The sequence below is a fragment of the Bufo bufo genome, chromosome 10, assembly GCF_905171765.1.
Source record: "Bufo bufo chromosome 10, aBufBuf1.1, whole genome shotgun sequence".
Taxonomy (NCBI): domain Eukaryota; kingdom Metazoa; phylum Chordata; class Amphibia; order Anura; family Bufonidae; genus Bufo; species Bufo bufo.
Window position 1 is genome coordinate 10351354 of NC_053398.1, and position 17646 is coordinate 10368999.

The 17646-nt window shown below is 45.8% G+C and overlaps 1 protein-coding gene across 1 annotated transcript in view; it reads left to right on the plus strand.

The window, feature by feature from the left end:
* LOC120980947 (receptor-type tyrosine-protein phosphatase beta-like) overlaps window positions 1–17646 on the plus strand; it is a 237948-nt gene that overhangs the window by 156444 nt on the left and 63858 nt on the right. Inside the window, exons 26-28 of the mRNA XM_040410341.1 lie at window positions 1335–1589; window positions 10940–11209; window positions 16707–16982. Of these exons, the coding sequence (XP_040266275.1) occupies window positions 1335–1589; window positions 10940–11209; window positions 16707–16982 (801 nt within the window). The remainder of the gene's footprint in view (window positions 1–1334; window positions 1590–10939; window positions 11210–16706; window positions 16983–17646) is intronic.

Below are 17646 nucleotides of genomic sequence, written 5' to 3' on the forward strand. Positions count from 1 at the left end.
CAACACTGAGCTACAGAGCTGCCTCATCCTCCTCTCTGCTCTCTGTCAGGGATTATGATCCTGAATACAGATGATGAGATCTTCATCTGAATCTGTGTAGGAATGGAGTTCATGAGGAGACATGATGAACAGAGAGGACGGACAGGACAGGCTGTGGTAATGGAGACTGTATACAATAGCTGTTTCTCATTAGCCACATCTCCACCCATCTGTCCTCTCTGTATTTCATGTCTCATAATCCCTGATAAGCAGAGCAGAGATGATGATGAGGCAGCTGTTTAGCTCAGTGTTGTGAAGTAACTCATCCTGTTATGTGATTAGGACAGGTTTTGTGTGTACTAATTGGGCGGCAGCCATTTTCTTTCTTCTAATTATTGCTACCTAGACGAAACGTGCCATTTATAACTAATGAAATGTATTTGGGAATATAGTTATCATAATGTAATATTTAAGTATTTTCAGTGATTTTATTTTCTTAATTCCCGGAGAACCCTTTTAAACAGTATATCTCTGTACTGGCTGACATGAGACAACGGGCTACACTGTGACATGTATTGTGTGACAGCAAGTTTCAGAATAGTGATTTGGCTGTAAATAGGCAACCAAAATGCAGAACAGTCACAGACAGGTGGCAGTGGCACACGACGTGTACTGTGGTCTGTGATGGCAAAGTCACATGCAATTTAAAACCTGCAACCAAAAATCCAGCTGTGTTGGATTTTGTGCAACTTGCACGTCACAGTGTATTGCATGGTGACCTCACTGACAATTATAAGAAGTGATTCGCCATGCAACAACGTGATCTTCATGTTGCGTGACTCATGTCACTGTGTAGACCTAGCCATAAGGTGACACTAGCACTGAACACACAAATCTGTCATCAATTTTAAATACTTGGATAACCCCTTTCAGGGTTCCATAACTAAAGGTGCATTTAGATGCTGTGAGGAACAGCCGATTTGTTGTTAATGAAGGATTTCTTCCAGACAATTGGCTGCTTGTTAAGAGGAGGTTGAGGCCCTGTATTTAGATAGAGCAATCACCTCCACAGTATGAGGACAAGCAATCCTTGCTGCTTTCACTCATCCCCATACAAAATCATTGTTCCTGGACAGCAGAGTGCTGTTTAGACAGCACGATCTGCTGCCCAGGAACAAGTATTAAGGTGTCTGCACCTACGAGCTAAACGCTTGTTCATCGGGTCATTTGTGCACCTTTACAAAGGCTGATTATCAGGAACAAGCGTTCGTAGGAACACGATTTCTAGATAATCAGCCCAAACTTCAGCCCTTGTAAATGTGGCTTAACCAGTCTATGATTTGTTATATTCTCAGTTCCTGGACAAGTTTCCAGCCTCTCACTGACCAATTACAAGTCGGTTGATTTTCTTGGAGCCACATGGACAAAACCAGCAGGAAAAGTGGATAATTATACCGTCAGTCTAACAGGAGCCGTGAATAAGACAACAGCAACTAGTACTACACAAGTGAATTTCACAGGATTACTGCCCGGAAGAGAATATACAGTCACCGTACAGACAGTCAGTGGGAGCTGCAGCCAGATGTCTGCTCCAGTGACAGAGGCCACATGTGAGTATCATCAGGATCTGCTCAATGGTGACTCTTCATCATCCTTCACCTCTGTTACAGTCACTTTTCCCGTATACGTCATGTGCTGTATATGTTCTCACCTGTCTGTATTGTTGTTGTTTGTGCAGATCCAACTGAACCTGGAAAGTTATCCTTTATCAGCATCGGAACTAAGAATCTGACATTATCTTGGACAGAGCCAGTAAATATGATCGGTGTGACTAAGTCATATAATATAAGCTATGGGATGTTCCCATCAACTAACATAATTGTGACGAGCAACGCCACAAATGTCACCCTTCAGAAGCTGACCTCAGGGACTAATTATAGCATTACTGTGGTCACAGTCGGAGTCCGGGGGTATCCGAGTTCACCTGTCAGCACATCTGTCTATACAAGTAGGTTCTCTCATGACTGTTTGCAACTTTTCATAAAATGTGACATGATGTGAGGAATACTACAGAGAAAATGGAGATGGAGCAGAGTAATAGAAAGCAAAGGGTAGAGGAAAGGATTTTAAAAGAGTTTTCATAAAAAGTACAGTATGTTAATAAGACAAGCTAGGAGCATATGTTGAACATTATTGCTTAAAGGGATTTGCCAGGATTTACATTGATGACCTATCCTCAGGATTTTGCACATAACTCACCTGAATGGAACCAAACAAATTCCATTGACTATAATGGGGTCAGTTCAGTTTCCGTTCAGGAGTCTGCTTTTTTCAGCAGAGAAATAAGTCCCCCATGCAAGGCTTTTCCCCTTTTTCATGGAATCTGGGATGGAGGTCAGGACATAGATGTGAACAAGGCCTTGTAGACCCGAACTCTGTCTTTTAAAAAGAAAATGCAATTAGATAAGACAGGCCCTTTGAAATATGGAAGCAATATGGCTGACATGCAAATGTGATATTGATATCATACAGATAATATAGAACTGCATCTATATTTTGAACACCCACTAAAAACTTCACTGAGCGTTTTCTATCCCCAAAATAGATTAAAATAGTGCATGCTGCTTCTTTAAAACACAGATGTATTTTATATGCTCTAATGAATAGACACATAAAAATACACTGAATTTGTTTAGCACACCTATGAACCTCTATGTTTAACTTGCCTGTGTAAAATAGTCCATAGTCTCCCTAAGTGATCTGGCTGCAGTTTGGTCTCCAGGCTCTAATTACAACTCTGAATTTTCTGGATCTGACGGCAGCGCAGATGGAAAAAACTAAGACTAGCCGGTCTTGGTAAATGTGCCCCTGCAAGTTTTCTTCTCATTCTGTATCGACACTGAATGTTTGTACTTTCTTTATTTCAGAACCGATGTCGGTAAATTCTCCGCAGATCAGTAATGTGACCTCGTCTTCTGTGTCTCTGACGTGGAGTAAACCTGATGAGTATCAGACGTCTTACAGCTACAGAGTCCAGACCAATCTCATTCTCACCTCATCATCAGTAATGATAAATAATACAATAGTGAGAAGTGAATCAGCGACAATAATGAATTTGACGGCAGGAGAAACATATACATTCATGGTGTATACGAGAGCTGCCGATGGCATCACTGAATCAGACCCGGTGTCACTATCCACCTGCACAGGTAATACCAATGTGTTCAGAGTATGCCAATTGATGTAAATATGGTGAAAATTGTTTTGCACTCAATTTATTTATAGAAAATTGGCAGCAACTCATCCTGTCAAGTGCCCATGCCCCTTATCTGCCTCTATAAATAATCCAGCTGAACTATCGAGGTCAAAGGGGTTCTCCAGGAGGTAAAAAAAATGAAAATACTTTAATATTACTTCATTATAAATATATTCCCAAATACCTTTCATTAGTTAGAATAGCTTGTTTTGTCTGGGGAGCAATCATTAGCAGAAATAAAATGGCTGCTGTCCTATTAGTAGACACAAAACGTGTCCTAATCACACTGCAGGACAAGTTACTTCACAACACTGAGCTACAGAGCTGCCTCATCCTCCTCTCTGCTCTCTGTCAGGGATTATGATCCTGAATACAGATGATGAGATCTTCATCTGAATCTGTGTAGGAATGGAGTTCATGAGGAGACATGATGAACAGAGAGGACGGACAGGACAGGCTGTGGTAATGGAGACTGTATACAATAGCTGTTTCTCATTAGCCACATCTCCACCCATCTGTCCTCTCTGTATTTCATGTCTCATAATCCCTGATAAGCAGAGCAGAGATGATGATGAGGCAGCTGTTTAGCTCAGTGTTGTGAAGTAACTCATCCTGTTATGTGATTAGGACAGGTTTTGTGTGTACTAATAGGGCGGCAGCCATTTTATTTCTTCTAATTATTGCTACCTAGACGAAACGTGCCATTATAACTAATGAAATGTATTTGGGAATATAGTTATCATAATGTAATATTTAAGTATTTTCAGTGATTTTATTTTCTTAATTCCCGGAGAACCCCTTTAAACAGTATATCTCTGTACTGGCTGACATGAGACAACGGGCTACACTGTGACATGTATTGTGTGACAGCAAGTTTCAGAATAGTGATTTGGCTGTAAATAGGCAACCAAAATGCATAACAGTCACAGGCAGGTGGCAGTGGCACACGACGTGTACTGTGGTCTGTGATGGCAAAGTCACATGCAATTTAAAACCTGCAGCCAAAAATCCAGCTGTGTTGGATTTTGTGCAACTTGCACGTCACAGTGTGTTGCATGGTGACCTCACTGACAATTATAAGAAGTGATTCGCCATGTGACAACGTGATATTCATGTTGCATGACTCATGTCACTGTAGCCCTAGCCATAAGGTGACACTAGCACTAAACACACAAAACGTCATCATGAAAACGTTCCACATCCGAACGCATAAGCATCAGCCACCCGTAAATGGCAGAGGTCATTTCCACCAGCATGAATCACCAAGATCACCGGACCTACCGAACGCATGCCAATATCAACCACCTCCGTGAGCAACTGAGACCACCTTAGGCCCCGAACACCTCTCCACAGGACATCCACATTCCGGAATCCGGGATTGCGCCCGCCCGGCCGACATCCAGCCCGCTGTGCAGCCCAGAATACGTAAGAGTGTCCAACTATCCACACTGTTGGACGCTCGGCACCTGAAAAGACAATGTTGTTAGAAAAGGCCACCAACACAAAACAACCACGAGCTGCAATAAGGCTAATGATCAAAACATCCCTTCACTACCCCACCTCCCTCTTGAAATAAAAATTTGTTTCTATTCTTTTAAAGCAGCAATTCCGGCCGAACATTGCGCGCAAAGCAAGCAGAACGCCAGCGACCAATATGCATAACCTCCGCTTCCGGCAAACCTGCTCTCGCCGCTTCCGTAGCCGCACCGATGCAGAAAGAATGGGTCCCAAACTCCTTCGGATCGGCCCCCACCTCCGCAAGACACCGTCTAAAAACCACCGTAAACTGAAATTTTGTAACCAGGGACCCATCCTCATGAGCAAAGAAATTAGAACCCTCGCGCCGCCTGTCCCTAAATTCCGTCACCAAACTAATTGGGCAGGCGGGACCAGGAACAGGCAGAAGCGGGATCCACGCCCCATAACCATATTGATCTGTCTTTGACCGTCTCACTCTGATACGCAGGGAGTCATTAGCTAAAACCACGTCCTGCACCAACAAACCACCCGCCTTCTTAAGCGATGGGGCAAATAATTCACCCACCCGCAGAGCCGCGAAGAAGTTGACGCTGAAACTGGCAGCAAAAAGGGATCCCTCATAGGCAGATTTACAAACACTAGCGCAACTAATAACAAGCCTGCACAGCAAAGAAAAGGACACCGGACGACGCGTATCCCGCACCACGTACTCCTTGCGCCAGCCACGCATAGCCTGACGAACCACAAAGTGTTTCATTACGTCCGTCCAACCGCATAACTTAAAAAAGAACGCCACGCCCGACAAACGCCGAAGGGCTACAGGAGCAGACATACCCGAACCGTGTAAACGAAGCAACCATTCCACGGTGACCTCCTGCCGGATATCATCCCGTTAAGACACGTCCCTCGACCCCACCATCGCCAACCACTCAGACCATGCCTTACCATGAGACTGCCACGTAGCCGGAGAAACTGAGGAGCTAATAAGCGACATCAATAGTCCACCAGACGCCACAGGAACGGCGGACACTCCTTGCCACACTTGTCCGCCCCCGGATGAAGCTCCCGGAAGACCTGCCAATGAAATCGAGAGAGAGCATCAGCAACCCTGTTATCTACCCCCGGCACGTGGCGAGCCCGGAAGTAGATGTTATGCTCCAGGCAACGCAAGACCAGTTGACGCAATAACGCCAAGACAGGAAGGGAAGAGGAGGACAGACGGTTGATCACTTGCACCACCCCCAGGTTATCTGACCAAAAACATACATGTTTATTAGATAACCTGAAACCCCAAATCTCCACCGCAACGACAATGGGGAATAGTTCCAGTAACGTCAAATTCCTGCAGAAAGCGGACTCCCGCCACGACTCCGGCCACGGAGCCGCACACCATTCACTGCCTAAAATGGTACCAAAACCATAAGACCCGGCCGCATCCGACCACAGTGAAAGCTCAGAACTCAGGATGTTCCATTAGAGAGAAAATCTAAATCGCACGGCACAAACCCAGCGACGGCCACCGTCCAGCACCGCATAATGTGAACAGGTGCAAAGAGATCACCTGGTCACAGGCAGCCTCTCAGGAACTCAAACTGAGAGGTGGTAGGAATTTATAAACCCTTTGCAGACTTCTGCTAATTAAAAGCACCTAAGCCGAATGGGGAGGAGTGCAGATTCAGAGGGGGGAAAAAGAGAAATATGTCTATGCAATATGTTCCATTAGAGAGAAAATCTAAATCGCACATCCTCAATACTATGCTTTTGATATAAACAACTGTTTAACATTATAGCTTGATACAGCGTGACTATACAGCGCTATTGTCAATCTATTGCTGTGCACTATTAGGAGGCATTAGTATACAGTTTGATCAAAGAGCATAGGCCCACTTACCACGACAAGGTTGCCTCTTTCAAGTGGGGACCTACTCTAACTTTGGCGCGCCCCCACACCGCTCCAGCAGGCAATGGGACCCAGCAGCCGCATGGCGCCCTCACCGTGCGGCAAAGCCACCTAGGCCCTGGGCCCCATCACTCCACCAGCACGGCACAAACGCAGCGACGGCCACCGTCCAGCACCGCATAATGTGAACAGGTGCAAAGAGCTCATCTGGGCCTATGCTCTTTGATCAAACTGTATACTAATGCCTCCTAATAGTGCACAGCAATAGATTGACAATAGCGCTGTATAGTCACGCTGTATCATGCTGTAATGTTAAACAGTTGTTTATATCAAAAGCATAGTATTGAGGATGTGTGATTTAGATTCTCTCTCCAATGGAACATCAGAACTCAGGATTTCCCTGGAAATATAGCAAGTATGACCATTATAGCCACCTAAAAAGGAACGCCAAACGCATAAATCCGCCTTAAGGGACTTAGTCAACCGTATACGATGTCCCGGGGCAGATACCCCCGTAGTAGCCAGTGACAACCAGCGAGAAAAAACGCGGCCCATAGGCATGACCCGACACGCGAAACACAGCAACCCCAACCGGGACTGGAGCTGCTTTAGAGTCACCTTTTTAACTGCCATAAAACCCTCAATCAGCTGCAACAACCTACCTAGCTTGTCCCCAGGCAACCGGAAAACCATAGCGACCGTATCAATTTCAATCCCTAAAAAGGACAAGCAAGTGACCGGGCCCTCAGTCTTCTCTGCCGAGATAGGAACTCCAAACTGACCCATACGTGTCAAAAATACCGACAACAAGTAACCACAACCGTCCCCGCCGCCGGGGGCAACAAACAGGAAATCATCTAGATAATGTATAACGGATGCCATACCCGATTCATATCGCACGACCCATTCTAGGAAGGAACTGATCAACTCAAAATAGTGACACGAGATGGAACAGCCCATGGGTAGGCATGTGTCATAGTAAAACTGACCCTCCCAGAAACCTCCCAGTAAATGAAAACAATCGGGATGAACAGGAAGGAGCCTAAAAGCCGACTCAATATCGGACTTAGCTAACAAAGCACCTTTACCTGCATCCCTAACCAGAGCAACCGCCCTGTCAAAAGAAACATAAGAAACCGACGCCTCTTCCTGAAGAATCGCATCATTCACTGAGGAACCCTTAGGGTGAGATAAATGATGAATCAAACGAAACTTCCCCGCCTCCTTTTTTGGGACCACTCCCCACGGTGAAACCCTTAGGTTAGGAAACGGAATAGAAGGAAACGGACCTTGAATCCTTCCCAACTCTACCTCCTTCATCAGCTTATCTCTCAATACCTCCGGGTTATCCCGCGCTGACTTCAGATTATCACTAAAAACAGGGGACCGGTTAAGGACAAACGGGATAAAGAAACCAAACGAAAACCCAGAACGAATCTGAGAAGCTGCCTGTTTATCGGGGTACCTGTCTAACCATGGGGACATCGCGTCCACGCTCACCGGGGTCTTTGGAATCACTCTGGGCGGGCAACTTGGGGAACCTGGCCGACTGAACCGAACACCTGATCCCTGCATGGGGGCCTCCACACACGGAGCACTCCTGCTTAAACCTGCACAAACCCGCGTACTTGCAACTGCCTTCATTGAACGGCCAGCACGCTCCCGGGCGTCTAATGGCCACCGATGCATGGACATGGGCTGCACCAGCACCGGCGGCCGCACCTGGAAAGGGAGGTTGCCTCTGAGACAACATGAGCCGCAACCACACATCAGTTGCCTTCACTCCCCAACCCACTTCCTGGCCGCAGCGCGAGGCGCCTCCTAAACTCCTCGTCATACCGCCACCACGCACTGCCGCCATGGGCCTTGTATGCACTATAGACAGTATCCACATAAATAAACAACTCGGAACACCGCTCCGGGTGGCGCTGACCCATAATACACCCCAAGACCGAAAAGGTTTGCAACCAATTACCAATAGTCTTTGCTACCTTCGGCCGGCGCTCATACGGCCTGTCAACAACCCGACGCTCCCTATCCACTGTATGCTGATCTATAGAGATAAGTGACCAAATGTCCACATACTGATTGGACCAAATTTTTTCCCTAACTGCCTCCTCCACGTGTGAACCCAAAGGGCTAACCCCGCAGAAAAAGGATTCCTTATGTACACCCGCAGCCACAGGGGAGGGGATCGGCTGAGCTACAGGAGAGGGGGCATTCTGCAACTTGTCTAACAAAGCCCGCATCAGTGATTCCATCCCAGCCACAGATCCACTCTCCCCCCAAGCTCCCGCCAATTGAAACTCACCAATCGAAGCCTGAGGAACCACTGGAGAAGACGTCTCAACAGAAACCACTTGACCCTCGACCACCGGATGAACCAGGCTTGGAGCCCTGGAAGTACAGCTAGGCACCGGCCTCACCCGTCTATTCTGTGAAATTCTACCAGACTCCTCAGATGCGCCCGATGACCACTCCGAAGATGAGGGGGAACGCCACCTGGAGGATCTGGAGCGTCTGCGACTCCCATGAGCCCTAGAACGGCGACGGGACGGACGCCTGCGATAAGAGCACTCACCCCTGCTACCTTCTACTGAAGAAGAGGGCCTCCCTGCGTCTCCTCTGCCTGACTGCTGCGGGAACAGGTGGCAAAGGGGGGGGGGGGGGGTGCGGAAATACCGCAGGGGGCTGCTACCATGGTACTATTCAGCACCCTGACTGGATCCCCAGATACAGGTGCAGCCGGTATTAAAGACGACCCCTGCCCCTCAGTAACGGGGGGAGGGGGGCAACAATTGAGATGGAGGGGGTGTAGGGGGTGAATCCCCTGCCAGCGCACTTTCCCGGGCTCCCATTATGCTGCCTGAACACAGAGCGCCGCCGACCGCAAGCTCACTTCCGGAAGACGGCGAAAGGGGAGAAGCCACATCACCGCGCTGCTCCCTCCCATCTTCCCCCCGCCCGTAGGAGCGGCCCGACCAGGCACGGCGCCCGGAGCGAGCAGGTAAGTGCCCACCAGCCAGGGACGGACCCTTAGAACAGCCGCGGCGGGAAGCAAGGGGCAGAGGGGGGCTATGGCCAAGACGCGCTGGGGGGCGGGAACGCCATGCGGACCGCCGATCCCCCGTATAACTCCCAGAGCTGACGGCAGGAGCCGGGAGCTCAGCGGCAGCAGCAGGCATAGGGGCCGGAGTAGAGGAAGGCAAAGGGGAATGCAGGCTGCCCAGGAATGCACGCAGCCAACCCTCTCCTTCCTCCTGAAAATGCGCCAGGAGGGATTCCCTCAGGGCCATATCTCCTGCGGACATGACAGTGGCAAGGGGGTACTTCAAACCAGCGCTTCCACCGTCAAGAGGAAGTGACGGGGGCGAGTCCAAGGATATATAGCCTCCAGCACCGCCCCTTCTCCTGATGTAATTATGGGAAGGCTTCACACTTAACCCCTTCCAATCCTTCTCCTCCCACCATGCTCCTAAATCCTAATCAGGGCCATGACCCCTATTAACTGGGGGCAAAGGGAATTAGGAGAGACGCCCAGTCTCTTATCACCCTCCTTAAGCAGTCGGGCGCTTACCAGGATTTCTTCCAGACAATTGGCTGCTTGTTAAGTGGAGGTTGAGTCCCTGTATTTAGATAGAGCAATCACCTCCACAGTATGAGGACAAGCAACCCTTGCTGCTATCACTCATCCCCATACAAAATCATTGTTCCCGGACAGCAGAGTGCTGTTTAGACAGCAAGATCTGCTGCCCAGGAACGAGTATTAAGGTGTCTGCACCTACGAGCTAAACGCTTGTTCATCGGGTCATTTGTGCTCCTTTACAAAGGCTGATTATCAGGAACAAGCGTTCGTAGGAACACTCTTTCTAGATAATCAGCCTGAACTTAAGGCCTTGTAAATGTGGCTTAACCAGTCTATGATTTGTTATATTCTCAGTTCCTGGACAAGTTTCCAGCCTCTCACTGACCAATTACAAGTTGGTTGATTTTCTTGGAGCCACATGGACAAAACCATCAAGAAAAGTGGATAATTATACCGTCAGTCTAACAGGAGCCGTGAATAAGACAATACCAGCTAGTACTACACAAGTGAATTTCACAGGATTACTGCCCGGAAGAGAATATACAGTCACTGTACAGACAGTCAGTGGGAGCTGCAGCCAGATGTCTGCTCCAGTGACAGAGGCCACATGTGAGTATCATCAGGATCTGCTTAATGGTGACTCTTTTCATCATCCTTCACCTCTGTTACAGTCACTTTCCCCGTATACGTCATGTGCTGTATATGTTCTCACCTGTCTGTATTGTTGTTGTTTGTGCAGATCCAACCCAACCTGGAAAGTTATCCTTTATCAGCATCGGAACTAAGAATCTGACGTTATCCTGGACAGAGCCAGTAAATATGACCGGTGTGACTAAGTCATATAATATAAGCTATGGGATGTTCCCATCAACTAACATAACTGTGACCAGCAACGCAACAAATGTCACCCTTCAGAAGCTGACCTCAGGGACTAATTACAGCATCACCGTGGTCACAGTCGGAGTCCGGGGGTATCCGAGTTCACCTGTCAGCACATCTGTCTATACAAGTAGGTTCTCTCATGACTGTTTGCAACTTTTCATAAAATGTGACATGACGTGAGGAATACTACAGAGAAAATGGAGATGGAGCAGAGTAATGGAAAGGAAAGGGTAGAGGAAAGGATTTTGAAAAAGTTTTCATAAAAAGTAGAGTCTGTTAATAAGACAAGCTAGGAGCATATGTTGAACGTTATTGCTTAAAGGGATTTGCCAGGATTTACATTGTTGACCTATTCTCAGGATTTTGCACATAACTCACCTGAATGGAACCAAACTAATTCCATTGACTATAATGGGGTCAGTTCGGTTTCCGTTCAGGAAATATAGGGCTGCATCTATATTTTGAACACCCACCAAAAACTTCACCGGGTGTTTTCTATCCCCAAAATAGATTAACCCCTTTAGGACACAGCCTTATTTCACCTTAAAGGGCTTCTGTCACCCCGCAAAAGTCATTTTTTTTTCTTTGGATAGTTACATTCCTTATAGCGCGATATAGGAGAATATAATGGTATTACTTACTTTCATGCGGCCGTTTCTTTAGAAAACAAAGTTTTATAATATGTAAATCCGGTCTCTACCAGCAAGTAGGGCGTCTACTTGCTGGTAGCCGCAGCAGAAAACCGCCCCCTCGCCGTGTTGATTGACAGGGCCAGCCGTGATCTCCTCCTCCGGCCGGCCCTGTCAGTATTTCAAAAATCACGCGCCTCTGTTCAATCGGCGCAGGCGCTCTGAGATGAGGAGGCTCGTCTCCTCAGAACTCCCTCAGTGCGCCTGCACCGATGACGTCTTCTCTTTCGGTGATGTCATCGGCGCAGGCGCACTGAGGGAGTTCTGAGGAGACGAGCCTCCTCATCTCAGAGCGCCTGCGCCGATTGAACAGAGGCGCGCGATTTTTGAAATACTGACCGGGCCGGCCGGAGGAGGAGATCACGGCTGGCCCTGTCAATCAACACGGCGAGGGGGCGGTTTTCTGCTGCGGCTACCAGCAAGTAGACGCCCTACTTGCTGGTAGAGACCAGATTTACATATTATAAAACTTCGTTTTCTAAAGAAACGGCCGCATGAAAGTAAGTAATACCATTATATTCTCCTATATCGCGCTATAAGGAATGTAACTATCCAAAAAAAAAAAAATGACTTTTGCGGGGTGACAGAAGCCCTTTAAGGACCAGGCCATTTTTTGAAAATCTGACCAGTGTCACTTTAAGTGGTGATAACTTTAAAACGCTTTGACTTATCCAGGCCATTCTGAGATAGTTTTTTCGTCACATATTGTACTTCATGACACTGGTAAAAAGTTTCAATTTCTCTACTTCTATAATACATAGTAATACCTCCAAAAATAGTTACTACTTTACATTCCCCATATGTCTACTTCATGTTTGGATCATTTTGTGAATGATATTTTATATTTTGGGGATGTTACAAGGCTTAGAAATTTAGAAGCAAATCTTGACATTTTTCAGAACTTTTCAAAAACCCAATTTTTAGGGACCAGTTCAGGTCTGACGTCACTTTGTGAGGCTTACATAATATAAACCACCCATTCTAGAAACTACACCCCTCAAGCTATTCAAAACTGATTTTACAAACGTCGCTAACCCTTTAGGTGTTCCACAATAGTTAATGGCAAATGGAGATAAAATTTCTGAATTTTGATTTTTTGGCAAATTTTCCATTTTAATCCATTTTTTCCAGTAACAAAGCAAGGGTTAACAGCCAAACAAAACTCAATATTTATTGCCCCGATTCTGTAGTTTGCAGAAACACCCCATATGTGGCCTTAAACTACTGTACGGGCACACAGTAGGGCGTAGAGGGAAAGGTGCGCCATGTGGTTTTTGGAAGGCAGATTTTGCTGGACTGGTTTATTTACACCATGTCCCATTTGAAGCCCCCCTGATGCACCCCTAGAATAGAAACTCCATAAAAGTGACGCCATCTAAGAAACTACACCCCTCAAGGTATTCAAAACTGATTTTACAAACTTTGTTAACCCTTTAGGTGTTGCACAAGAGTTATTGGCAAATGAAGATAAAATTTGAGAATTTCAATTTTTGGGCAAATTTTCCATTTTAATCCATTTTTTCCAGTAAGAAAGCAAGGGATAACAGCCAAACAAAATGCTATATTTGTTGCCCCGGTTCTGTAGTTTGCAGAAGAAACTACACCCCTCAAGGTATTCAAAACTGATTTTACAAACTTTGTTAACCCTTTAGGTGTTGCACAAGAGTTGCAAATGGAGATGGAAAATTTGCCAAAAAATTTAAATTCTCAAATTTCATTTTAATCTATTTTTTCCAGTAACAAAGCTAGGGTTAACAGCCAAACAAAGTGCTGTATTTATTACCCCGAATCTGTAGTTTGCAGAAACACCCCATATCTGGCCATAAACTACTGTACGGGCACACAGTAGGGCATAGAGGGAAAGGTGCGCCGTATGGTTTTTGGAAGGCAGATTTTGCTGGACTGGTTTATTTACACCATGTCCCATTTGAAGCCCCCCTGATGCACCCCTAGAGTAGAAACTCCATAAAAGTGACCCCATTTTGGAAACCAGGGGATAAGGTGGCAGTTTTGTTGGGACTATTCTTAGGGTACATATGATTTTTGGTTTATCTATATTACATTTTTGTGAGGCAAGGTTACCAGAAATAGAAATTCTGAAATTTCATCTCCATTTGCCAATAACTCTTGTGGAACACCTAAAGGGTTAACAAAGTTTGTAAAATCAGTTTTGAATACCTTGAGGGGTGTAGTTTCTTAGATGGGGTCGCTTTTATGGAGTTTTTAACCTAGGGGTGCATCAGGGGGGCTTCAAATGGGACATGTTGCCCAAAAAAAAGGCCATCAAAATCTGCCTTCCAGAAACCATACGGCATTCCTTTCCTTCTGCGCCCTGCCGTTTGGTCATACAGCAGTTTACGACCACATATGGGGTGTTTCTGTAAACTGCAGTATGAGGGTAATAAATATAAAATTTTGTTTGGCTGTTAACCCTTGCTTTGTTAGTGGAAAAAAACGGATTAACATGGAAAATTTTCAAAAATATTACTTTTTTGGCACCGTTTTTATTTTAAATTTTTTACCGTGTTCATCTGAGGGGTTGGGGGGGTATTTTTATAGCGCAGATTCTTACGGAAGCAACGATACCTAATATGTCTACTTTTTATTTATTTATTTAATTAATTTATTTATGTTTTACACTATATTATCTTTTTATAAAGAAAAAAAAACATTTTAGTATCTCCATAGTCTAAGAGTTTTTTGTTTGTTTTTAGCCGATTATCTTATGTAGGGGCTAATTTTTTGCGGGATGAGAGGACGGTTTTATTGGCATTATTTTGGGGGGCATATGACTTTTTGATAGCTTGCTATTACAATTTTTGTGATGTAAGGTGCCAAAAAAAATTTTTTTTATTTTTTTTACCGCGTTCATCTGAGGGGTTGGGGGGAGGGATTTTTATAGAGCAGATTCTTACGGACACGGCGATACTTAATAAGTCTACTTTTTTTTATTTTTTTTAGTTTTACTAAATATTTTTGAATTTTTTTGTTTTAGTGTCTCAAGTCTGAGAACCAATTTTTTATCCGATTGTCAGTTTCTAAATTGGGATATAAATTTAGTACTCCATGGAAGTGTGGTACTCCCTGAAGCAACCAATAATGTAGAGGTCCGGATGATCGGGGCACGTGTCACATTGAGTAGTGGTGCCCTTCCGTCTCCCCCCCCTGTGTCACACTCTGCACCTTTTTTGGGTCCGTCCCTTCTTTCCAGTATGGGGGACCACACCTGGAAAGTGTTGGCCAGGGACGATCCGGACACCTCCAGTTTCCAAGGTACTCCGGCCTGCTCTTTCCCGGTCTGAAAAGATCAGGGCCTTGAGGATTGCCTCATAGAACTGAAGGAATGTCCCTGTGTAGCCAGCGCTCTGGGACAGCACAAAAGAGTTGTACAAGGCAACCTGCACAAAGTAGACCGCAACTTTTTTGTACAATGCCCGGGTTTTGCGCATGGCATTATATTGCTTGAGGACTTTATCAGAGAGATCAACTCCTCCCATATACCGATTGTAGTCGACGATACAATCGGGCTTGAGGACCGTTGCCGCGGTACCTCGCACAGGGACAGGGGTGATGCCGTTACCATGAATTGTGGACAGTACAAGGACATCCCTCTTGTCCCATCTGACCAGCAACAGGTTTCCAGTGGTAAGGGCACGGGTCTCACCCCTGGGGATAGGTACCTGGAGATAGGTACCTGGAGGGGGTGGGCAGGGAGGCCGCGTTGACTTTTCCGCACGGTCCCACAAGCGGACGTGGATCTGGCAGCGAGGGACTGGAACAAGGGGATACTAGTATAAAAGTTATCCACGTACACGTGGTAGCCCTTATCTAGCAATGGGTGCATAAGGTCCCACACAAGTTTCCCGCTAGCACCCAGAGTGGGGGGACATTCTGGGGGTTGAATACGGGAATCTCGCCCCTCGTACACACGAAACTTGTAAGTGTACCCTGAGGTACTCTCACAAAGTTTGTACAGCTTTACGCCATACCTCGCCCGCTTTGAGGGAACATACTGGTGGAAAATAAGTTTCCCCTTGAACGCAATGAGATACTGTTTCACAGAAAAAAAAAATTAAAAAAAATTTAAAACCGCTGATCAACCGTCCGAAGTTGATCAGCGGTGGGGTGTCCGATGCGCTAACAGTGGCCGGACGCTAAGAGTGCCAGCCACAGTCAGCGTACGCACAAAAAAAAATAAAAAAAATAAAATAAAAATGCTTGCGCCCAAAAAAAAGTTGAGGGGGGGGGCATGGGGGCAAGATGTCACCATCACCTCTCAGGATTGCAGGATGGTGATTGCTGGTGTATTATCACACCACCGATCACCATCCTGTTCCGGATTATCGGGTCCCCAGAAACCCGAATAACCCGGAAACGTAGCAAACGGCAGGTCTGAATTGACCTGCGGTTTGCTGCGATTGCCGACATGAGGGAGTCACAAGACCCCCGGCGCATTTAGCCAAGGTGCCTGCTCAATGATTTGAGCAGGCACCGGGTTCCGATCACCGCCCGCCGGGCGGCGGTGATCAGAACTATACATGACGTACTGGAACGTCATCTGTCCTTAAGTACCAAGACGACATGCCGTACCGATACGTCATGTGTCCTGCAGAGGTTAAAGTAGTGCATGCTGCTTCTTTAAAACACAGATGTATTTTATATGCTCTAATGAATAGACACATAAAAAAACACTGAATTTGTTTAGCACGCCTATGAACCTGTATGTTCAACTTGCCTGTGTAAAATAGTCCATAGTCTCCCTAAGTGATGTGGCTGCAGTTTGGTCTCCAGGCTCTAATTACAACTCTGAATTTTCTGGATCTTACGGCAGCGCAGAGGGAAAAACTAAGACTAGCCGGTCTTAGTAAATGTGCCTCTGCAAGTTTTGCTCTCATTGTGTATCGACACTGAATGTTTGTACTTTCTTTATTTCAGAACCGATGTCGGTAAATTCTCCGCAGATCAGTGATGTGACCTCGTCTTCTGTGTCTCTAACGTGGAGTAAACCTGATGAGTATCAGACGTCTTACAGCTACAGAGTCCAGACCAATCTCACCTCATCATCAGTAATGATAAATGATACAATAGTGAGAAGTGAATCAGTGACAATAATGAATCTGACGTCAGGAGAAACATATACATTCATGGTGTATACGAGAGCTGCCGATGACATCACTGAATCAGACCCGGTGTCACGATCTACCTGTACAGGTAATACCAATGTGTTCAGAGTATGCCAATTGATGTAAATATGGTGAAAATTGTTTTCCACTCAATTATTTTATAGAAAATTGGCAACGACACTTACATCCTGTCAAGTGCCCATGCCCCTTATCTGCCTCTATAAATAATCCAGCTGAACTATCGAGGTCAAAGGGGTTCTCCAGGAAGTAAAAAAATGAAAATACTTTATTACTTAATTATAAATATATTCCCAAATACCTTTCATTAGTTATAATAGCTTGTTTTGTCTTGGGAGCAATCATTAGCAGAAATAAAATGGCTGCTGTCCTATTAGTAGACACAAAACGTGTCCTAATCACACAGCAGGACAAGTTACTTTACAACACTGAGCTACAGAGCTGCCTCATCCTCCTCTCTGCTCTCTGTCAGGGATTATGATCCTGAATACAGATGATGAGATCTTCATCTGAATCTCTGTAGGAATGGAGTTCATGAGGAGACATGATGCACAGAGAGGACGAACAGGACAGGCTGTGGTAATGGAGACTGTATACAAGAGCTGTTTCTCATTAGCCACATCTCCACCCATCTGTCCTCTTTGTATTTCATGTCTCATAATCCCTGATGAGCAGAGATGATGATGAGGCAGCTGTTTAGCTCAGTGTTGTGAAGTAACTCATCCTGTTATGTG